At 41.2% G+C, this 24,477-nt stretch overlaps 1 protein-coding gene across 1 annotated transcript; it reads left to right on the forward strand.

Moving 5' to 3' along the window:
* Window positions 1–5,764: 5,764 nt before the first annotated feature.
* On the forward strand, window positions 5,765–17,076 carry NECAP1 (NECAP endocytosis associated 1). Its single transcript, XM_024579364.3, has 8 exons — window positions 5,765–5,879; window positions 10,595–10,695; window positions 10,853–10,957; window positions 11,573–11,654; window positions 12,504–12,612; window positions 12,705–12,885; window positions 14,799–14,901; window positions 15,231–17,076. Exons 1-8 carry the CDS (start codon window positions 5,785–5,787, stop codon window positions 15,277–15,279), a joined length of 825 nt encoding a protein of 274 aa, XP_024435132.1. The 5' UTR covers window positions 5,765–5,784; the 3' UTR covers window positions 15,280–17,076.
* The last annotated feature ends 7,401 nt before the right edge of the window (window positions 17,077–24,477 follow it).

A 24,477-nucleotide genomic window follows, 5' to 3' on the forward strand; every position in this document is an offset into this window, starting at 1 on the left:
GCACCATGATCAAGTGGGATTTATTCCAAGGATGCAAGGTTGGTATAATATCTGCAAATCAATAAACATAATACACCAAATGAACAAAATGAAACTTAAAAACCACGTGATATCAATAGATGCAGAAAAATAGAAGGTAAAATTCAGCACTCACTTATGATAAAAACTATCAGCAAATGGAAATAAAGGAAACACACCTCAACTTAATAAAAGCCATATATGACAAACCCTCAACCAACATTATCCTCAGTGGGCAAAAACTATAAGCATTCCCCTTAAGATCAAGAACAAAAGAGGGACGTTTGCTTTCAACACTTTTATTAACATACTACTGGAAGTCCTAGCCACAGCAATCAGACAAGAAGAAGAAATAAAAGTTATCCAAACTGGAAAGGAAGAAGTACAACTGTCATTATCTGCAGATGACATGATACTGCAAATTTCACAAAGATTTCACAAAAAAACCCTGACTGGAACTGATAAAAGAATTCAGTTAAGTAGCAGGATACAAAATTAATATCCAGAAATCAGTTGCATTGTTATAGGCCAATAATGAACAATCAGATATGGAAACTAAGAAAACAATCTCATTCACAATTGCTTCCAAAAGAATAAAATAAATTGGAAATAAATTTAACTAAGAATGTAAAAGACCTGTGCTTAAAAAATTATAACACACTGAAGAAAGACATTGAAGAAGATACAAATAAATGGAAGCATACACCGTGGCCATGGGCAGGAAGAATTAACATGCCCTGGCTGGGTGACTCAGTTGGTTGGAGCATCATCCCATACCAAAAGGTCATGTGTTCTATTTTGGTCAGGGCACATACCTAGGTTGTGAGTTTGATCCCCTGTTGGGCTGCATACAGAAGGCAACCAGTCGATGTTTCTGTCAGTCTGTCTGTCTCTTTCTCCCCCTTCCTCTCCAATGGCGTATTTCACAGAACTAGAACAAATATTCCAAAAATTTATATGGAACTATAAAAGACCCCAAATAGCAACAGTGATCTTGGGAAAAAGAACAAGGTTGGAGGAATCATGCTACTTAATATCAAACTATACTACAAGGCCATACTAATCAAAACATGGTACTGGCATAAAAACAGACACATAGATCAATGGAACAGAACAGAGATCCCAGAAATAACCCACACCTTCATAGTTAATTAATATTTGACAAAGGAGGCAAAAAAATACAATAAGTTAAAGATAGTCTATTCAATAAATGGAGTTGGGAACACTGGGCAGATACATGCAAAAGAAAAAATCAAACTATTGATAGACCATTTTCTTATACCACACACAAGAATAAACTAAAAATGGATTAAACACTTAAATGTTAAACTTGAAAGCATAGAAATCCTAGAAAAAACAGACAGTAAAATCTCAGACATAGTTTGTAGCAATATTTTTTCTGACATATCTTCTTGGGTAAGGAGAACAAAAGAAAAAAATAAACAAATGGGAATACATATAACTAAAAAGTTCCCTTTTGCATAGCAAAGGAAACCATTAACAAAATAAAAGGCAACCCATTGAATGGGAGAATATATTCACTGAAACACTTGATAAGGGGTTAATATCTAAAATATATAAAATCTTATAAAACTCAGCTCCAAAAAAACAATCTAATTAAAAAATGGGTGAAGGACTTGAATAGAATCTTCTCCCAAGAGGATGTACAGATGGCCAATAGACATATGGAAAGATGCTCAATGTCACTCATCATCAGAAATATGTAAATTAAAACCACAATGACATATCACCTCACACTTATCAGAATGGCTAGCATCAATAAATCAATAAACAACATATTGGCGAGGATGTGGTAAAAGAAGAAACCTCATACTCCATTGGTGGGAATGCAGATTGGTGCAGCCACTGTGAAAATCAGTATGGAGATACCTCAAAAAATTGATAATGGAACTGCTTTATTACCCAGTGATTCCACTTCTGGGAATTTTTCCAAAGAAAACCAAAACACTAATTTGAAAGAATACGTACACACCTACGTTCATTGCAGTGTTATTTACAAGGGCCAAAATTTGGAAGCAGCCCAAGCGTCTGTCAGTAGGTGATTGAATGCAACAGCTATGGTACATTTATACAATGGAATACTACTTGGCTGTAAAAAAGAAAAATTTACCCTTTGGGACAGCATGGATGGACCTGGAGAACATTATACTAAGTGAAATAAGCCAGTCAGAGAAAGACAAATACCATATGATTTCACTCATATGTGGAATCTAATGAATGAACTGAATTAACAAACAAAATAGAGACAGACTCATAGATAGAGAGCAAGCTGACAGCTCTGGGGGTGTAGAGGGATTCAGCAAAAAAGAATAAAAAAGAGAAAAAACTCATAGACATGGACAACAGTGTGGTGATTATGGGGAGTGTTGGGGGGTTGGTGGAGGTGGAAGAGAGTATAGGATGGATAAATGGTGATGAAAAAATTAAAAGGAAAGAAAAATATAGCTTTATTTCTAGGGAAGTTAATCTATTCTCCAACCCCAAACTTTCGAATTTTGTAGCTGCTACCCCCTAGTGGTGGATATAGATAAATTCCTGCCAAGATATTTTAATTTTCTTAATTGGGAAGAACAAATTATTCCTCAGGATTTTCTATGTGTGTAATGATGTCATCCATATTCAAGACAGCTTTATTTCTTCCTTTTTAAACTGTATCCTATGTATTTCTTTTTCTTGCCTTACTGTATTGTCTAGGGCTTCTAGGACAATATTTTATGGAAGTGGTAAGAGTGTAACACTTGTCTTGTTCTTCACTTGTTCTTTATCTTCTCAGAAAAGCATCCTGCATTGGCTGGTGTGGCTCAGTGGGCTGAGGGCCAGACTGTGATCCATGAGGTCACTAGTTTGATTCTCAGTCAGGGCACATGCTTGGGTTGTGGGCCAGGTCCTTAATTGGGGGTGTGCGAGAGGCAATGATTAATGTTTGTTTGGCTCATCAATGTTTCTCTCCCTCTCTTTCTCACTCCCTTCCCCTCTCTCTAAAAAATAAATAAAAAATTTAAAAAAGGAAAAGCATCCAATCTTTAACCATTAAGGAAGATGTTAGCTGTAGGTTTCTCATAGATGTCCTTTATCAGACTGAGGAATTCCCCTTCTATTCTTAGTTTGCCCAGAGGGTTGTTGTGGTTGTTGTTGTTTTTGTTTGTTTGTTTTAAAATCATGAGTAAATATTGAATTTCCTCATATTCTTTTTTTTTCTGCTTCTATTGGGATGATTATGTGGGTTTTCTTTATACTGTTAATATAGTATACTATACTTACAGGTTTTTGAATGTTAAACTAATCTTAAAATTCATAGGGAGTAAATCCCAATTTGTCATGGTGTATATTATCCTTTTTATACATTGCTGGATTTGACTTGTTGGTATTTTGTTAAGAATTTTTGCTCATGAGGAAATATTGGTCTGTAGTTTTCTTGTATCATCTTTGGTCTTGGTATCAAGGTAATTGTCTCATAAAATTTTGTTGAAAGGTGTGTTTTCCTCTTCTATTAGAGTTTGTATAGGATTTATATTATTTCTTTTTTTATATTTTATTTATTTATTTTTAGAGAGAGGGGAAGGGAGGGAGAAAGAAAGGGAGAAAAACATCAATGCGTGGTTGCCTCTCACGTGGCCCCCACTAGGGACCTGGCCTGCAACCCAGGCATGTGCCCTGACTGGGAATCAAACCAGCGACACTTTGGTTCGCAGGCCACGCTCAAACCACTGAGCTACACCAGCCGGGGCATATATATTATTTCTTTTTAAAATGCTTGGTCAACAATGAGAAGGTTGGCTGAACCAGTTGGGAAGGTTTTTAGTTATTAACCCAATTTCTTTAATAGATTTAGAGCTACTCAGATTTTCTTTGTCTTCTTGAATTATTTTAGGTAAGTTGTGTATATCAATGACCATTTCATTTAAGTTATTGATGTGTTGGCATTAAGTTGTTCATAATATAGAGATGTGAACTTTCACTTTTCATTTGATACCCTTTCTATACTCTTTGACTTTTTTTTTTTTTTGGTAGGGTCCTGAAATTGGGGAGTCTGGAGAAATGGCCAAATTGAAATGATTAAATTGAAATAGAAATTTTGTATTATTCAATGGTTAGTGATGATTAGTGCCTACTATGTAAATGGCATTGTGCTGAGTACTGAAAAAGCAAAGCTCTTGACTTTATGGAGCTTATGGTTTAGCAGGAGTTATTTGAAGTATTAGGTACAACATAAAGGTATAACAGAAGCAAGTGGAAGCATTAGAGAAAATTCATCTAAAGGTCCCAGCAAAGTTACAGATGAGGTATTATTTGAGTTGTTATGTGAACGTATCAGTCTGCCAAATTGACAGGCTACAGGAGAGTGTTTAAGGTAGAAGGTTTAATGCATGGAAAGGTATGAAGAACTTAAAACAATTTAGGGAGTTAGAAGTAGTTGAGAATTACTGAAATTTTAAGTGAAAGTTTGCTGGTTTGTTTTATTTTAAATCTTGGATCCCTTTCTATAGCTTTAATATTGAGGTTATATATATATATATGTATATCTAGTGCAAAGCAACCTATGGTAATGGATTTGCCACTAACAATTTCCACTTGATGGACATTCATGTTGTTTTTATTTTTTTCCCACTAACAATGTTGTAATACTATTCATTGTACATACATTTTTGTGCATATAAGAATTTCTCTAAAATACCTATTAGTGGATTTGCTAAATTGAAGGTTATGTGCAATATATTGATCAGTTCTTTTAAATTTTCTCTCAAAAATTCTGTACCAGTTAACATTCCTGACAACAGTATGACAGTATCCAAGTCCCACACCTTGATGGGATAGATATTATAATTCTTTTTGAATTTTGATATATCGCTTGTCTAGATTGATTAGAGACAGGTTAAGTGGTGAAAATCAATGCTGTTATAGTCAGACAGACCTGAGTTCTATCTTGATTTTGCCATTTGCTATCCTTGCTAATGAAATCTTTTTAAGTGATCGTCAAGTTTACATTTAGAGTGCATAGGAACATATTTATAGAGAGGTCAGTAGGCTTTGATCATTAGAACTGGGAACAAATAGTAGCCTCTAAATAGCTCATTATGCTTCCTTTGTCAGGAATTACGTTGATCCCACTTAAAAGTTTAACAGGGTCAACTTTTCCAAAAAGACAACCAGAATACACAACTGGAAGTGCGGCATACTATTTCAACAGGCGCCGTTGTGGATAATGAGAATAAAGGGTGCTATTGGGTAATTAGTCAGGCTAGGCATTTTTAACGTTAATTCTGGAGGGTTAAATCCATCATGCCCAGGACTGGATTATACATTTCCTGTAGGTACTCGGTTGGGGATTATTGACGGGTGGATTTCTGCCAGCCAGGAAACTACGGTCAAGAAGCGACTCTTGGAAGAAAAAAATTCGCCAGATTTCAAGATGGTCCTTGTCCTTCCAGAGCATCGGGGACACCTGCCAGGAGCAAGACGGCGCGCTCTCCCTCATTATTTTTTGGGGGATGGAGATTCCCTAAACGTGAGTCACGCACTAGGATGGCACCTTTGCCATTACCTAAGATGGTGAGTCGCGTAGCCTCACCGTCTCCAGGTTTCAATATGGTTCCCCCAGCCGCATCACGGGAGGTTAACCTAGTGAACCAAGATAAATGGAGCGGAAGTAGCGTAAACGGAAGTTGCCGCGTACCCGAACTCCCCGCCCCCATACGGTCCATGTTTCTACGCTCCGCCCCCCGTGGCGAGGCGAGCAGAGCCAAGATGGCGGCGGAGTTGGAGTACGAGTCTGTCCTGTGTGTAAAGCCCGACGTCAGCGTCTACCGGATTCCGCCCCGGGCCTCCAACCGCGGTTACAGGTACTAAACCACAGCACGCGCGTACTCGGTAGGGGATGACAGTTCCTTTCTCACGCTGCTCGTCCAGGCCATTGCCCCACCTTTGGGTTGTCACCTTGCTTGCCTCCCCACCTTTACTGTTATCGCCCTGTCTTCCTGCAATTCCGCCACTCTTGACTGCAATCATCCTTGTTTCCGCTGATTTAAAAAATATATATTAGCAATCTGCATCCTCCCATCTCTCCTCCCCCGGACCTCTCTGGGTTACCCATCTGCGCCCCGTCATCCACATCCAGTTCTGCCTGCTCCATTGCCAGTCCCCCTTCGTTCGCTCTTCCTGCGCCCTTTAGTCTGTCTGTCACCCTCAGCCAGCCCCATTGCCCCTACTCTGTGCACACGTGTGAATAATCACTGTGTTCTTGACCACTCTCTGGATGAGCCAGCTTATCGTTTGTGCTGTTGTCTGTCAGTCAGTCTTGCCACCAAATAACATCCACCAGTTGGTTTTCTTTGCAGATCTTTTGCCAGTGGGCAAAGGTTATTTATGATAATAGGTTTTCCAATGGTTGTCCATTTTGTTCCTCTCCGGTATATTTTCGTGATGTTTATACAGTGTTTTCTATCTTCTTCCTTCCTTCTCCTCTTAACCTCTCCTATAGCTTTTCCCTTCAGAGTCAACACAGCCTTTTCTCTGTAGGGCTAGCCAGCCACCTTGCTGTTCAGAGCCTGCGAGGGTCTGAGGATGCTGTAGGAAGTTATGAAGCCAGTAGTGGAGAGTTAACATGTAACTCAGTGGGTTACATGTTTAAAAAGCATGACTGGGAGCCCTGGCAACTGAACAGCTGTGTGATCTTGCACAAAGCTCTTATCCTCTTCAAGCCTCATTTTTCTCATCTGTAAAGCAGAAAAAAAAGTTAATGATAATAAAACCTGCTGTAGTTATGTACCTCACAGGAGTTTTTGGAAGGTTGGATGAAATCATATAATAAATGTGAAAGAATTTAGGAAACAGTAAAGCAGTATGTAAATATATGATATTGTATTTATTCCTCTTCTGACCCATATGATCATCATGATTTTTCTCTTGGCATTTATTATTGCCTTGGCTGAAAAGTTATCCTCTCCGCTATGTCCATTGTTTTGCCTTTAGAGCAGAGGTTCATTCCTCAAGAATCAGTGTCTTTGTGTTTGCCAGCCTATGTACCGAACACGCATTGTACCTTTTGACAAAGAGGCAGTCCTAATTTCATGCTTTCAGTGAGACCCCAAATTAAAGTGTCAATAGGAATTGACATGCTTTTTGATGGTAGTAGTATACGTGCGACTCATCTGAGGCGTCACCGTCTTCGGGAAGCCCTCCTGGACCCTTCCATTCTGGCGGAGATGTGCTGTCTGTGCTTCCACAGCATCTGTTTGTCTCTATCACAGTGCCCTTCCTGCGGTATTGTAGCTGATTGGTCTCCTGAATCCCCAGACTAGACTATGAGCAAGTGGAAATCTTTTAATTTTGCGTTCCTGGGGCTTAGCAGTGGGCACGCTGTAAAGGTTGACCGTGAGAAGAAATTAGTAGGTTACGCTTTATCACATAAAATAGCATTGATTGAAGTGTTAAATAAGGGAAATAGCTCAAGCCTTTCTACTTTAGGTGTTAAGATTTCCTAAGGGATGTGATACACATTGAAGTGGGGTTCTATTCCTTTTCTTTTGCTTTAATTTTTTAAAAGGCCTACCTTCTCTCACTCATCTGCATGCTCTACCTTCATTTACTAGTTTAACCACAGCCTTTATCCTTATGTCAGTTGACTGCACTGAGCCATCAAAGCAGTTTCTTAATTTTTCTCTTTTACTCTTAGTATAGTGAATGAGTAGCACACAACTTAAGTTTGAATCATGATTCTCAATTATTTGCTGTGTTACCTTTGGCAAGTCACTTAACCCTTGAGTTTTAGTTTCCTGGTCTGTAAAAATGGATATAATACCGGTTACCGTGCAGATCCTCTCACTTAATTTCTGTAAGAATGGGCATAATAAAGGCCTGATGAATATTCCTTTCCTGTCTGGCCTGGATACCTTTTTTGTTGTGTACCAGGACCCATTTTACATTATAAGCATGATTTATTCACTAGGCCACCATTAAAGGAAAAACGGCTTGTTAGGAAGCAGGAGAAATCCTTTCTTTTAGTAACTAACGATGTCAGAGGGAATAAATGATTTTGATGCAGCTAGTGGCAGCTGTTGCTTTCCAGGCTGTCACTGACTAGACAAATGGAAGGAAAATTATGGTCGATGAGGACCTTATAAATAGTTAGAAATTGGTTTCCCAACCTATAAAACTTTTTAATTCATTACTACCCTTCTCCCCAACTAAATTAGTATTAAATTCTATAGTGTGTTTTAATGTGATAAAAAAGAAAGCTGGACTTTGAACTTGGGTTTATTAGTTACTATATTATTGTCTTTTTCTTCATTCAGAGAGGGAGCTATGGTAGAGTTTTCATGCTTGTTTCATATGACCGCTGTAAGGATTTATTGCTAAGGTAAATGAAAATTGGTGAGGTTTAGAGTATTGTCAGAAGACCAGCCAGATCAAGAATTCTTCAGGCTGGGGCTTGGGAGTGGGAGAGGAATGAAGGCTGAAGGGTGAGGGAAACTGCTGCCGTGAATATCATTCACTTACTCAGAATTTGTGAGATGCTGACCACTAGACACACACGGTAACTAGGACAAGGAACCTGTGCAAAGAAACACATCTAGTAGGCTGGTTCCCAATGTTTTCAATAGCCATGTTCACTATGTCTATCTCTTCGTAGTATGGTAGAATAAGTAACAACTCAATTAAAAATATTTTTTAAAGAAGACTTTATTTATTTTGTTTTTAGAGCGAGGGGAGGGGAGAGGGAAAGAGGAAGAGAAACATCAAGGTGAGAGAGCAAAACATTGATCAGTTGCCTCTCCTACCTCTCATACATGCCCCAACCAGAGACTGAACCGCAACCCAGGCATGTGTCCTGACCGGGAATCAAACTGGCAACCTTTGGCTTTGTGGAATGGCACCCAACCAACTGAGCCACACCGGTCAGGGCTCAGTTTAAAAAATGTAATTGATGGGACCTCTAGAGCACTCTAATCTGGATCAGATTCAGTACTACCGAGTCTTTGAGAGCAGGGCATCAAGAGAGAAGGACATGATGAGGATTTATCTTAAAAATCCTGTAAAACCTGTGCTGATTGTCACTTTCCTCCTTTCCACCTTTTGCTTATCCTGTTGTTAAACTTATGCTTGTTCAGATATACCCTGTCGTTACCCTTCTAACCTGGAAGTGTGGTCCTCAGGTCCCAAAGGGATGAGTTATTAATAACTTCTACTTTGCCCTCCCTTTTTAATACTCTTGGCAAACAGCATCACAAATGCAATGTTTTATAAGCTGTTTAAATACCTTAGATTTCGTCCAAATTCTTTTATAACATAGATGATCAATCTTCATTGTTTTCTGATGTTTTATGAACATTTGAACATTTGTATGTTTAGCCCACATGTCTTTCCTGAATTCCAGACTCATGTATTCAACTGTCTACTCTATATCTTCTCTTGAAAATCTGCCAGACATCTCAAATTCAGCATATCCGGAACCCCTGATCTTTCCTCCCAGACATGCTCTACGTCGCCTTTCTTGGCTCAGTTATTGGCAACTTCTTTGCTAGCGCTAAAAACCTGGGAGTTGTCCTTGACTTCTCTTTCTCTTCAGTCTGTTAGAAATCTTGCTGCCATTACCTTGACTGTATTCCGAATCTACCAGCTTCTACTACTGTTTCTTCCTAGTCACCATCACGCGTCTTCCCAGATTTCTGCAGTAGTCTCCTAACTAATCCCCTGCCTCAGCACTCATACCCTTACACTGCTTCTGCACACAGCAGAGGAATTCTCGGAAAAGGGAGATCATATCACACCTTTGCCTAAAGCCTGTAAAAGCTCCTCTTTCACTCAGAGTAACAGCTAAAGTTCTTACAATGGCCTCTAAGGCCCTGCAGGACCAGGCCCTTTCTTAGCTCTCCCACCTCATCTGTCATTTTATTCTCACTCCAGTGGCCGCCTTGCTTGAGGGCAAACATTGCAGCAGACTCCTACCTTAGCACCTTTGCACTGGCTGTTCCCTGTGCCTTTTCCCCCAGCTGTCTGCATGGGCAACTCTCGCTTCCTTCACAGTTTGCTCACACTCACCTTGTTAATAAGGCCGACTCTGCCCACCTTATTGATTGCTGCAAACTGTATACTCCCACTACTCTCCCAGTCCCCCTTTTCTGCCTCTGCGTTTCCTTTTTACCTTTGTACTTACCACCTTCTGAGATACTAGTTATTGGACTTATTATATGTCTTTTTTATTGCCTGTTTTCTATTAGAATGTAAGTCTCATGAGAGTGGGAGCCTCGCTCTGCTGTTGTATCCCAAACACGTAGAACAGTGCCTGTAAATACTGGTTGAACTCAATGGACAGTAATATTATTGGACGTCAGAATCCTCCAATAGTAACACTGTCTTCTTTTTGTTGTGGACTGTGTGTAATATGAGTTACATATGTAGAGGGGATCATGAGCTATTCTCGTTGGTTATTTAATAAGTAGAAAGAATAGGTAATCCAGGACAGGGACATAGAAATATGGCAAATGATTCTGCATAGGTTGTTAGTATATTAAAGATATGGACCCGAGGCCTGAGGCTTCCCATTTTCCTGTCGTAGGGCATCTGACTGGAAATTAGACCAGCCTGATTGGACTGGTCGCCTCCGAATCACTTCAAAAGGGAAGATTGCTTATATCAAACTCGAGGATAAAGTTTCAGGTAATCTATGTTGGTGACCCTCTAACATGTTCAGGGTATTGTTTTGGTGTGCTTTCATAAGTACTTTCAAGTTGGGGACTGAAATGGAAATACTTGTTAAATGGAGTTTTAGATTTTTGCTTCCTTTGCTCAAAGAAGTCTTTTTCTTACCTGTCAGGGGAACTCTTTGCTCAGGCACCAGTAGAACAGTATCCTGGTATTGCTGTGGAGACAGTGACAGATTCCAGCCGCTACTTTGTAATCCGGATCCAGGATGGGACTGGTAAGGGACCTGAGATTTGGAATGCAATGAGATCAGGAAAAGAGTGGATGCACTTCAATGAAAGTGTCTCAATTGCATTTATCACACTTGAGTTTACTAAATTTTTCCTCCCATTTCTCCATAATTAACTATAGTTGCTAAAGGAGAAGGATTAACATGTTATTTGTAATAGATAATGAACACAAGTTCAAGATGTGGGAATTAATAGGTAGATGTAAATAAATCAAAATGTATATCTAACAAAAGAATTTACACTTATTGCCCATCCGTTGTTTGTGGTGGGTTTTGGTGGGACTATCTTAAATTATCTATATTGGAGCAACCATTATCTTTTCTCCATAGTCAGTATCAGAGATTGGCAAACTTTTTCTGTAAAGAGACAGACCATAAATATTTTAGGATTTGTGGGCCAGGTGGTCTGTGTTCCAGTGAAACGCGATTTACAAAAACAAGCCACGGCAGCGTGCGGACTACGGGCCATATGTAGTTTGTGGACCCCGGTCTGTGAGAAAATGATTCACATTCCCAGACTTCAAGTAGGGTAACTTCTATTTTCAGTGCGTAGAATTTGCCATAGGGACACTCCTACTCTGAGTATTCCTGTCTTTTTCCCAGGGCGCAGTGCTTTCATTGGCATTGGCTTCACAGATCGGGGTGATGCCTTCGACTTTAATGTCTCCTTGCAAGATCACTTCAAGTGAGTGAAGTTTGTCCTTAGTTACCAGGTTAAATAGTTTTGGGAAAGCTGCTTCTCAGTTGAATGTGGACTATCTTTTAGCTCCCGGTGTCTTTATTTGGTAAACTAGTTTATTACGAATATAAATTTTTCCATTCACTGTTTCCTTACTTTATTTCATATCTATTTTATCTTTTCCTTATAGCCCGGAATATGTTTGCTCCCTTGTACAGTGGTTTGAGAGGATGCTTTCGTTTATGCCTTTGGGAATTTGCTGTTACTTTTAGTGGCTGAGAAGGTGTACAGTAACTGGGGGGCTGTATGTAGGATATGTGGGAGTTACATACCAGGTTTGTTACTTTATGTAACTGACATGTTTTGTGCCTATTGCACCTGTGCCTGTTTCTTCAGTTAGCCCACCTAACTTTGGTGTAGCTGTAGTGGAAAGCACCACGTACACTGGCAACTTCCTACCTCAAGGGCAGGCATACTTGTGCTCTTCTGCCTTAGGACTCTCTGAAATTGTGGAAGGCCACTCAGTTAGCAAAGAGGGTGCAGCCTGGAAGAACTGAGGAGTTAACACCTCCTCAGGGACGCCCTCAACCATGGGGGATGGGGATTGTGGCTAAATGGCCTCCTTTGGAGAGACAAGTTTAATACGCAGCCTGTCTGGCTCCTCAGAGGTATTGAGTCCTGGTTGCCCTCTTTCTTGGCTTTTTTTTTCTTTCTTTCTTTCTTTCTCAGATCTTCATCCTTCCTCACTTTGCTTTCTGGAATCCTGTTTTACATAAAGTAGCTATACTCAAATTTGTATGTGAAACTCTGCTTTCAGGGAATCCCAAGTTAAGATAACTTACTCTTTTGCCGAAGGTGGGTAAAGCAGGAATCTGAGATTTCCAAAGAATCTCAGGAAATGGACACACGTCCCAAGTTGGATCTGGGCTTCAAGGAAGGACAGACCATCAAGTTGAGTATTGGGGTGAGTATGCTTTCTTCCCTCCCTTCCTGTATTTCCATAAGCCTGTAACTTCTGTCTTTTTCTCTTGCTCTCCCTCTTTTTTTCTTTTATAGAACATTACAACCAAGAAAGGAGGCACTTCTAAGCCCAAGACTGCAGGGACTGGGGGCCTAAGCTTACTCCCACCCCCACCTGGAGGCAAAGTCACTATTCCCCCACCTTCCTCAGTTGCCATCAGCAATCATGTCACTCCACCTCCCATTCCAAAGTCCAACCATGGAGGTAGTGATGCAGGTAAATTTCTCCAGTACTTTTAACTTGCAGAAATCATACCTTAGGTTATAACTGAATAACACCTGTTTGCCAAGGAGAGTGCTGATGTTTTTTCTATTAATGGCGCTTGTACTGCCAAGGTAATTCAGGCAGCCTCTACCAAGGGATCAGAGCTTTTCTAGTGAACTGAGAGTCAGGGTATGTGGTAGGTTCTTCGCAGAAAATGTGTGGATATTAAAAAGATTATTTCCTTCATTGCACCTTGGTTAGATGCTAGTAGGCCTGAGAGTCAGATGGACCAAGTTTTCAGGTGTGGCTGTGCTACCTTGTGTCTGAGTGTGCTTGGCAACATTACTTAAGTTCTGTGAGTATCAGTATCCTTATCTGCAAAATGGAGAAGTAAAACTGCCCCAGGTTGTGAAGCTTCAGTGATGGACTGCGCCTCGCACAGTCTCAGAACAGGGCAGCCACCTAGTGATTGGTATTTCTGAATCCTCTCCATCTCTTCAGGAGGGCGCTGGGGAGGAAACGAGGCATCTGGGTTTGTGAATGCGTTTTTGTTCTTCCTTACTGTCTGATGGGAAAAAGAAGAGATAGTTCTTTCCATTTAAAGAATGAGAACTTCAGAACACAGGAAGGAATTTTCCTGAGACTAGAGAACCAGATATTACAATCAATGAGTTATAATAAATGTCAATAGAAGCCTAGGGATAATATCTAGGATTTTTTATATTTTTTAATTCAACTTTTTTTATTATAAGATAAGCATGTATACACATGCAGTTGTAAAAATAATACAAAGAAATCCCTTTACATGTACCCAGTTTTCCTTAATGGGGACATTTTGCAAAACTGTAATCTAATATCACCACCAGGAGATTGACCTTGATAGCATCTACTGAGCTTACTTTGATTTTGTCAGTTTTATATGTTTTCGTTTGTGTGTGTGTGTGTGGTTCTGTGCAGTTTCACGTGGACAGGTTCCTGGACCCACCAGCACGGCCAGCATACGGAACAGTTTTGTTGCTCCAGGGACCCCTTGTGTCATTCTGTTAGTCACACCGCCCTCCAGCCTCTTCCCTGCCTCTTCCCTCATCCTCGCACCTCCCTGGTCTCTAACCCTTGGGAATTACTGATCTGTTCTCCATCTCTCTAATTTTGTCACTTCAGGAATGTTATATAAATGGAGTCAGATAGTAGGCAGTTTTCAACCTTTTTCATCTCATGGCTCACATAAACTAATTACTAAAATTGTGCGACACACCAGAAAATGTATTTTTTGCTGTTCTGGAAAAAAAATGGTATAATTTTGATTCATTCACACTGGACAGCTATTGTGTTGGCTGTTGTCATTTTTTTTATTTGGCAGTTTAAGGGAAAAGAGGTCAGTGCCCCTGACTAAATAGTCAGGTATTACATGTTTTAAAAAATTCTTGCAGCCCTGGCTGGTGTGGCTGAGTGGTTTGAGCGCCAGCCTTCGAACCGAAGGGCTGCTGGTTCAATTCCCAACTTAGGCACATGCCTGGGCTGTGGGCCAGGTCCCCAGTGAGGGGCATGCAAGGTGCAACCACACATTGATGTTTTTCTCCCTTCCCCTCTCTAAAATAAATAAATAAATAAAATCTTAAAAAAAAATTCTTGCAGCTCACTAGTTGAAAGTCGCTGATACAGTATATAATCTTTTGGGTTGGTTTTTTACACTCAGCATAATTCCCTTGAGATCATCCAAGTTAGTATATCACTAGTTTCTTCCCATTTATGGGATGTACCAAAGTGTGCTTGACCACCACCCACGAAGAGACATCTGAGTTGTTTCAGTTTTTATCTGTTACAAATAAAGCTGCTGTGTATAGATCGTGTGAACATAACTTTTTATTTCTAAGATTTTTATTATTATGTTTCTCCTTTTTTGTCTTCTCTTACCTCGTATTCAGATATACTTTTAGATTTGGATTCTCCTGCCCCTGTCACGACACCAGCACCGGCTCCAGTTTCTGCGAGCAACGACTTGTGGGGAGACTTTAGTACCGCACCCAGGTATGACCGTAGGGCAGCCCGCACTCTCCGTCGGGGTGTGGGTGGTGTGTGCGGTCAGATGAAGTCTGTGATCCGGGAAAACGGCGTGCGTAGGTCATAGAGAGTCTCCGGCAGGAATTCTCGGTAAGGAAGCGCAAGTGCTGGGGATGGGGGGTCAAAACAAACTGCAGGATGAAGTTAGAGTGGGATATTTCAGGCCTTGGTAAGTAGAGTTGCTGTGAAATATAGTTTTAGGAATTCTAGGCAGCAATTTCTTTGAAACTATTAAGTAAAGAATGGAGTAGCAAACCTAATATTATGTCTTTGGCTTTCTCTGTTTTGTCTTGCAGCTCTGTTCCAAACCAGGCACCACAGCCATCCAACTGGGTCCAGTTCTGAATAGCATTGGCTTAAGGACAGACTTGAAGAATAAAATGACCTTGAGGGCACCAGTCTGTGAGGGAAGTTAGGAATCCCTTCTCTCCCCAGAACCAAAATTACCGGACAATCTTTTTCATAGCTTCTCCATTGTATTTGAGCTGGTTTTATTTCATGCCCCGGTGTTGTTACTTGCTGTGCAGCCAAGAAAGTATCTCTTATCTCCTCTTCTCTCTCAAGGCAGGGGAATTATAGGTCTTATCACACTTGTGGCTGACTGTGCAGGGCTCCAAAGGCCAGGGTCTCTGTGAGGGGGAAATGACCTCTAACATCTGCTGAATTTTTCTCCATCTTTTAAATTCTTTAACGTATTTCGGAATCATCTCATGACCCCGTGTGCCTCTTTGTGAAGCCCTATTTAGCAATTTCAGGAGAAACAAAAGCCTTGAAACTTCGCTTTCCACTAACCCAAGACTCTGAAAATGGACAGCCTGACCTCAGTGTTTACAAACACAGGATTTTCCTAGGAATGGAGAAGAACCTGTTTCTTGGGTCTGCTATATACCCTCCTTCCGGCTTACCCTGATCAATGGACATCCAGTGCTGGGTGCGGTTCCATCACCCTCTCATGTGTTTGCGTGTCTCTCTCTATGATACGAGGGTTGTGTTGGTGGCACCTCCACTATTCTTCTGTTTGTTGAATAGTACATCTTCAATCAGTGGGTGTCTCTTGGATGAAGAAGGTTCAAGGAGCTGTGTTTTCCAAGTTACATTCTAGAGAAGTGTTTACAATAAGTTCTCACTTACCGTTGATAGGTTCTCGACTTTAAGCTAAACCACTTGTAACAAAACCAGTTTACCATAGGCTAATAGATATGAACAAGAGTTAAGTTCCTGCTGCATCTCATCAACAGCATAACAAAATGACGTTATTGAAGGGCCTTCTGTTCTTTCTTGCAGCGCCATGTCATTGCTGCATCTGAAGCACAGCGTTACTTTGTGTTTGCCTGATTATTTTGAGCTGACGTTGAGCGGTTAGAGTTCATGACCCGTACAGCGGAGAGGTGGAAAGCACCTAACTCTTGTTCAGTACCCACATTGCCTTGCTGCCTGGGTCTCTGGCCCCTTTCCATAAACATTTTCAGTCCATTTCGCTCTTCAGTAGAAAAGCTGCTATTACACGTGTACTCATTTATGAAGGAAGCTGGAGAGTCATCACTTTAGCTGTGATAGGATTTGCCCAAATGACAGCTTTGAGACCCATCTCAAAGGCAATTTGCTCTCCCGCCACTTTCCTTTCCCTCTGCCCCACCATTCCTTTTATAATGCTGTGACGAGAGTTCCCTTTCATAGCTGGTTGGGCACCACCTGTTTTGTTTGTTAGTGAGCAGTTTTGAGGAAGGAATGGAAAGATATCCTTTCTTCCCTTAGTAACTATTCGGATGTGTACACTCTCGCTGAAGGGAGTCCTTATATTTAGTTTCAAAATATATTCTCTGTCCAGGATTTCCTTTTTGACTCCTTTTAACTTTGGGTCCATTTCTTTTCATTGCCTCCCTTTGCAGGCGGCTCTGTGCCTACAGAGCTGTGGCAGGGCGTTTTAAATTCCATAGAAAACACTAAAAGGAAAGTATAGAATCACCAGTGGCTAACTATTGGGAACCTATTTTCTCAATCTTCCTCCATGTTGTGTTCTTTGTATTCTGAAGATGATAATATATTATGTATTAGAATTGCTGAAAAGTTGATAATGAAGTTTAAGATATATGTATATAAAGTGTATTGGTGCAATAATGGTAATTAAAAATATGGAAAAAGGTAATGTCTCTTTTTATATGCCTATTTCATTACCTTTTTTACTTAATTGGTCCAGTATGAATGGGCCAGTAGGTAATAAAAGGACTTTTTGTAGCTATTACTCTTTTTCAAGAAATAGGGGCCCTTACAGAGTTGAGGCTACACCTCTGCTCATGGTTCGAACACAGAGCACTCCTTACAGAGACTGTTCATCATTTCTTTGCTAGTGCTGTTTATTTCATTTGCTTCAAAGTATCTTCATGAGCTACTCCACCTCCCGCATCCCAGAACTAGACTCAGCAGAAAGGAAAGGCATCAGTGTAAGAGATAGAACAAAAGTGAGTCATAGACTTGGGAAGCTAGAGGATCTTGGAGTTCTCATTCAGTGACTATTGCAGGAGATGGATGAATCACAAGGATTTGGCTGCTTGCCTTTTTTTCTTTTTTCTTTTGTAAAGTAACACATACTGCTCTCTCCAGAGATTCTGATATCCCTCCCCATTTGATCTCCAAGGGTAGGGTGTAGATGGTTTCCCCCACCGTGGCCTTCCTTACATTACTGAAGTTGTGAGGCCTGTCATCGATAGAACTGTATTCTAATCCTCAGGTTTTGTTTGGGGGAAAATGTAGACAATCATTTTTTAGCCCAACCTCAGTTACACATTGACATGTGCCTTCATGGTTGATATGAGAGCCTTTATTTTTATTTTTTAAAAGATTTTATTTATTTATTTTTAGATAGAGGGGAAGAGAGGGAGAGAAACGTCATTGATTGGTTGCCTCCCACATGCCTCCAACCGCGGACCCGGCCTGCAGCCCAGGCATGTGCCCTGACCAGGGATGGAACCAGTGACCTTTTGGTTTGCAGGCTGGCACTTAGTCCACTGAGCCACCCCAGCCAAAGCATGAACCTTTATTACTCCTCACTTCCTCCATGCTGATAACTTTCTAGATAATCACTAGCCAGTAGCTTTCTTTGCTATAATTCAGTTTAAATGTTGCCACCAGAATAATCTTCCTAAAACCAAGCCCTGCACAGGTCTTTTGTCCCCTGCTTATTGCCTTTAATAATTTTCTTTTAAAAAAAATTTATTGTGTATTTCCTATTACCATTTAACCCCCTTATACACCCCTCCCCCCTGCAATCACCACACTTGCCCATGAGTCCTTTTTCCTTTTTGCTTCGTCCCTCCGCCTCATAATCTGCCCCCCACTCCCAGAGCTGTCAGCCTGCTCTCTACGAGTCTGTCTCTCCTTTGCTTGTTCAGTTTGTTCATTCAATTCCACATATAAGTGAAATCATATGGTATTTGTTTTTCTCTGACTGGTCTATTTCACATAGCATAATGTTCTTCAGGTCTATCCATGCTGTTGCAAAGGGTAAAATTTTCTTTTTTACAGCTGAGTAGTATTCCATTGGGTAAATGTCCCATAGCTGTTTTGTCCACTCATCTGTGGACACTTGGGCTGCTTCCATAGCTTGGCAATTGTAAATATGCCGCAATGAACATAAGGGTGCTTGTGTTCTTTTGAGTTAATGATTTTCCTTTGCTTACAGAATAAAGTTCAGAGTACCATTTCATCCACCACTCTCAGTTTTCCCTTTCACAATATGCTCCAGCGAACCAGGGTACTAGCCATTTAAATGTCATCAACACCGTGAGCACTGAATGCTTGCTAAAAATTCCCTCTGCTTGAAATAGCTTTCCCTCTAGTGCCTGCATGTTAAAATCCTTCCCATGCTGTAAAGCTTGCTCACCTGTCCTCCCTCCCACTCTGAAAGATGATCTCCATTTTCATGGGGTTGCTCTTGAATTTCTCTTCCTTAAATTAGCTTGGAAGCTCTTTGAGAATAAGGACTATGTCTTCACTTTTATCTACTCACCATACTTCCCATTTGCCTTTCTATATAGTAGGTGCTCATTAACTGCTTGTTGAATTCACAGTGATTTCAGTGAAGAGGGACTAGAAATTAGCTGGTTATTTTTCTTCTTTTACTCATTCTCATTGGGTTGTTCCTAGCTACCTGACCTATGTAGTCCTCATATGCTTTGTCATAGTTGCAGAAGAATCTCTTTTATTTGCTCCAAAGTCAGTATTTGGGATCAAAAAAGCCATAAAGAAGACAGATTTTACTTTGGTATATAGGCCCTATGGCCTGGAAAAAGGGAAATTGAATGTCGTGTAGCATAGCTGCTGAAAAACTTGTCTCCTTGTAATTATCATAACTGGCTAAAGATTGCACTTGGGTTATGTTCTAGTTATTTTCTAGCTTAAAGAAACCCCATTTCTGTCATTGCTGTCAGCTGTACATGAAGAAAATTACATGCGGTTTGTGATTACAGAACTAAACTCAGGTGCTCTCCATCAGTCACGTTCTGTGATGAGAACGAAAGGAAAAGAGTTACTTTATTTGAAGGACTCAACCCTGGGGGATGTGTAGGCTTGTGATGATTTTCACAGCAATTTTTTAAAAGAAATTTAGCCTCATTTTTTATTTTTATTTTTGAATTGCAGTTGACATGCAATATTATATTAGTTTCAGGTGTACAACCCCGTGATTAGACATTTATATAACTTACGCAGTGGTCACCCTGATAAGTCCAGTCCCCATCTGACACCAAATGCGGTTACGACAATATTATTGACTACATTCCCTATGCCGTACTTTACATCCCCACGACTGTTCTGTAACTACCAGTTTTTTGTTCTTAATCTCTTCACCTTTTTCACTCACTCCTCTCCCCCATCTAACAACTGTCTAAAAGTTCTCTGTAAGAATCTTTTTCTGTTCTGCTTGTTTCCTTATTTTGTTTTTTAAATTCCACATGCAAGGTTTTCACAGCAATTTTATGGTCTGGAATTATTCCAAGAATTGTACCGTATTTTTCGGACTATAAGATGCACCCAGGTTTTAGAGGAGGAAAATAGGAAAAAAAAAATTTGAAGCAAAAATATGGTAAAATATTTAATAACATCCTTTAAAGCAGAAATCCTTTTCTGCTTTGACATCTTTCCACAATTATGGGATATTGAGCAGGAGACTACAGTACGCTATCATATCTTTCTACAACAAAATATAGTAATGATGGAACTATCAGCACTATGTCCTTCATAGTTACTGGGGCACCGTAGCCGAGAACATCAGTGGTTGACGCACTGATATGGGGGGATTTGCTGCTGACACTGTTACCAGGGGTATCTGCTGCTGGAGGACCACAGGCTGTGCAACACTCTTGTAGGGGGACAGCAGTTTTGCGCAACCTGTGTGGCTCTGCAGCTGTTGCCAAATTACAGCTCCCATCATCCCAACCTGTCCAAGCATGATGGGAGTTGTAGTTTTGCAACAGCTGCACGGCCACATTAACAGATAACCCTGCTGTGGAATTTGCCTATGTTTATGTTAATGGGCGGGGCGGGGGGGGGGAGACACACCAGTCACGTGACGGAGGAATGTACGGACGCCACAGGCTTTCTTCTAATGTGCCTGCACCACCTGTACCCTCCTCCCTAGCACTACATATGTCCCAACGAGGACCCCACTCCTGCCTCCCTTGCTTTGCACCACTGGGACACCCCCTCCTCCCAGCCCAGGGCCTGCAGCATGGCCCCACTCCTGCCGCCTCTCTTACCCCCCAGCGAGCCTGGTAAGCTACATTTGGACTATAAGATGCACCCTCATTTTCCTCCCAAAATCGCGGGGGGAGTGCGTTTTATAGTCCGAAAAATGCGGTAGGTTTTGGTCCCCTTTTGAAAGCTACCAAGATACAGGGATGGGATCTCTTTTAAAATAACTCTGCCATACATGAGTTGCTTACATCTGAGCCAGCAGTAATGGTCCACCGTGACCTCATGTTTTGCCCTATCAATGTAAGGATAGTTTTACCCCCTCAATTAAACATAACAATGCATTTAGATCCATTTTGGATTTTTAGAAGTTTGCTTTTTAATATTAAGTGTGCCCTACCACTAAACGTGTAATAGGAAAGAAATGTTATTGAAGCATTTTCTGTGAATGTTTTATCTGTCCGCATAAAAGTCAAATAGGGCCACTAGAGGGCGTGCCCCTCGTAGCAACTAGCACACCTAGGAAATACCGCTCATTCTTTCTGAAGACGGGGAGAATTTAAAAAGAAAGACAAATGAAGACTGCCAAGGGACATTTTGTCTGCGGAGTCTAAACATGCATCCAATCTAGAGTTAGTTGGGAATGTGCAAAAATAGATGTTTGGGTGGGTAGAAAATGAAATACAGAATAATACTTTCTTTAGACTAATACTTAACAAATATTTGAGTGGGGAATATACTTGCTAATGACCAAGCCCCACCAAAATAGACGAGTAACGGGCAGTAAAGACTAACGGTTATGAGCATGGGTTTGGGAGGAGGCAGACTGCCTCAGTACAAAATTTTGTTCTGCTACTTATTTTCTTTTTGACTTTAGACAAGTTATTTAAACTTTGCTCCAGTCTCCTCATATACAAAATGAAGATTATAGTTCCTACTTTATAAGGCTATTGTGACAAATACGTTAAAAATTTAAAGAGCTGAAGAACCAGACTTGGCATATAGTGACCTCTACGTCAGTGCTACTACTTCTAATTCTGGCTATATAAGTGATGTGTAACATTGTACACATGTAAACAACACGTCCTGGGTGGGGTGGGGTGAGGGGCAGAATGTGCCTTCAGCTGAGGCTGTTGGGGTCCACAGCATCAACAACTGTGAGCACTGCCAGGGTCTGCAGAGGCCGGCCATACGGGCTTTTGTCCTCAGCAATGCCTCCAGATCCAGGGCTAGGGACGCTGGCAGGCAATGGTGGTGGCTGGGGCTGATGGCGTGTGCACACTTTGCCGTGGGGACCAGCTTCAGGGGCCCATTGCAGACATACGCGTAGCGTTGGGGTCCAGGGAAGGCAGCAAGGGCTGGAGCCAACTGTGAGCTCACTGGAAGCTGTGGGGTGGGTCCCTGACTGTTGGCGTGTTCTCTAGTTTTCCCAGTCTCCACCTCTGTTGCGTGCCCTGCAGTGGACTGCAAGTGCACAGCTAGGGAGGCTAGCCTCGAGTGTGCATATGGAGTTTGGGGTCAGCAGCTGGGGTCTGTGCTGGCATCTTGATTTGTGGGTCAAGTGCTCCAGTGAGGGTTGAAGTGAGGAGCTGGAGGGAGTGGGGAGGGTCTCAGGTGGATGACATCCGCAAATGTGAACATCTGAAGGGTGAAAGTGGGTGAAATCTGCAGTGATCTGCTGCTGCTGTTAGTGTTTGCAGTCTGCAAAGCCGGCCACTGGACTGGCTGATGTTGGTGACCACAGTTTTTCTTCCTCCTTCCTAGCCATGTCTGTGTATCTCAGCTTTGCCAGTATGGGTGGGGTGAAACAGAAACAGCGCCTTTTTGAAGTTCCCTAAAAGGCTCAGGAAGCTGATCACTCATCCCACTCTTTCTTTCTAGGTTTAGGGAACTCTGTCTAGCTGGATAGTTCCCTCTTGGTGCTGAGCAATCCTGGCTTGATGGATGGGATGATGCAGGCTAAATGAAACTCTCTTCCCTTTTGTGTGGTTAGTTTTTCTCTTTTGTTTTATAGTGTTCCTATGGCTTCTTAAGTGGACCTCAGCGTTCTTCTAGCACTGTTTTTATTCATGGATAGCTGTCTAGTTGTTGATCTTTTTATGGGGACAGAGACTGGTCTTCTAGGGTATTATTTTGGTGACACTGAAAAATAATTTATTCAGTTTCTTTATATTTCATGGAACAAAATATTCCAGATTCACCTTGTACTTTCCTACTGCCCTTTCTTTTCTAATCTTGAGCCCAGGGAGAGGTAGTACTGATGGCTCGTCTCTTTCAAGTTTCCCCTTCACTTAATTTACAGTTTTAAAAGAATTCTGACTGAGGCAGAGGTCTCAGTTGCAACTCCTTGCTTAGTGCCTGTCTGAGGCCTTGTTTAATCCCCTTTCTGTGCATTTAAATCCAAACCATTAGGCCTCATTGAATCTCCCACTCAGATGAGATGACTCTCAGTTCATGATGGTTAGCTCAGGTTGCATCTTCACCTCTTGTCCCATGCTCACGTATTCTGAATCGGTGAGGGTCCAACAGAAAGCTAAGAGCATTTTAGAGAATAGAATAAATAGTAACTTGCTGAAAAGTCATGACTTGCTCTAAAAAAATCCCAGAAGCCTCCTTTGGATTGTACTACCGGAGTTTGCCTTAGACTCCAAGTATGGATTGGCCAAAGGGGGCTCAAGCACCACTGGTTCACTGGGGCAATGTGCAGACCCTACTGTGCAGCCTGGATCACCTGGACAGCCTCCTCTTTTTGTCACTAACGCCTGCAGTGTTTTCAGTTTTCTACTAACTAATGTATTTGAACACCTAAATGTGAACTATGTTGCCTTCAAAATCCAAAGAGACTTACATGATAACCTGTCATTTTGGAGGGGATATTTATGTATTTTTTTTTTTTTAATAAACACTTCTCTGAATGCAGTACAGATGAGCTATCTCTTCTACTCATGAACAAACACTCCACTCAATGCATCTGAGAAGTATCACTTTTACGAGCGTAACATGTGCTTAAACACTTCTCTAATATAGTACAGAGGAGCATGTCCATCAACTCCTGGAAATCACACTCTTCTCAAGGTACCCTGAATGGATCACTGTCATAAACATCTTCAGTACATGTGCTTTCAGACAACTTTCTGAAAGTGTTACAGAAGTAGTACTATCACTTTCACTCTGGAGGCGATATTTAAATACCCTAGATATCCATCAGAATCACCTGGAAGGCTTGTTTAAACAGATTTCTAGGCCTCAGCCTCCAAATTGCTCATTCAGTTGGTCTAGGGTGGGACCCAAGAAGCTTGCATTTCTAACAACTTCCTGGGTGATGCTGATGCTGCTGGTTTGGCGACCACACAAAGAACAATCACCTTTACCATTCTTACCAAGACGTCTAAGGTACCAGATTATTCTGTTCTCTTCATGGTATCTGCATGATACCATCAGTGGAATAAACCAGCTCGATACCCTGTGAAACGGTGAGGTGTTTCAGTTCTCTGTAGTATAAGTGGTAGGACACAATGAGTTATGTAGGTCTGAGGCAGGATGGTGAAGGTATGCTGTTGTTTCTGATAGGAGAAAAAGTGAATTGATTCTGAATTATTTTTAAGCAATAACATTTTTTTCTTCAACAAATAATTATTGGGCACACTCACTATATGGCAGGCCCTGTGCGAGGCCCTGGGAGGGAGTGTGGTCAAAAAGAGGAAGTAGTTCCCGATCTCAGAGTTTATAGTGGCAGAAGTGTGTGTGGCGGGGAGGTAGCTAAGGGGCAAAAGAACAAGCAAAACAATTTCAGTGTGGTGTGATGTTGCGTATATTAGAAGTTTGTTCCTTTATATTGCTAGGTACTGTTCTGTA

Source organism: Desmodus rotundus, chromosome 3 (assembly GCF_022682495.2).
Source record: "Desmodus rotundus isolate HL8 chromosome 3, HLdesRot8A.1, whole genome shotgun sequence".
Taxonomy (NCBI): Eukaryota; Metazoa; Chordata; class Mammalia; order Chiroptera; family Phyllostomidae; genus Desmodus; species Desmodus rotundus.

What these genes read in the sequence shown, in the direction of transcription:
- NECAP1 (XM_024579364.3), top strand. Translation starts at nt 5,785, where the DNA reads ATGGCGGCGGAGTTGGAGTACGAGTCTGTCCTGTGTGTAAAGCCCGAC. An exon ending in CCGGATCCAGGATGGGACTG is followed by an intron (nt 10,958 to 11,572) that starts GTAAGGGACCTG and finishes TCTTTTTCCCAG; the next exon opens with GGCGCAGTGCTTTCATTGGC. An exon ending in CCATCAAGTTGAGTATTGGG is followed by an intron (nt 12,613 to 12,704) that starts GTGAGTATGCTT and finishes TTTCTTTTATAG; the next exon opens with AACATTACAACCAAGAAAGG.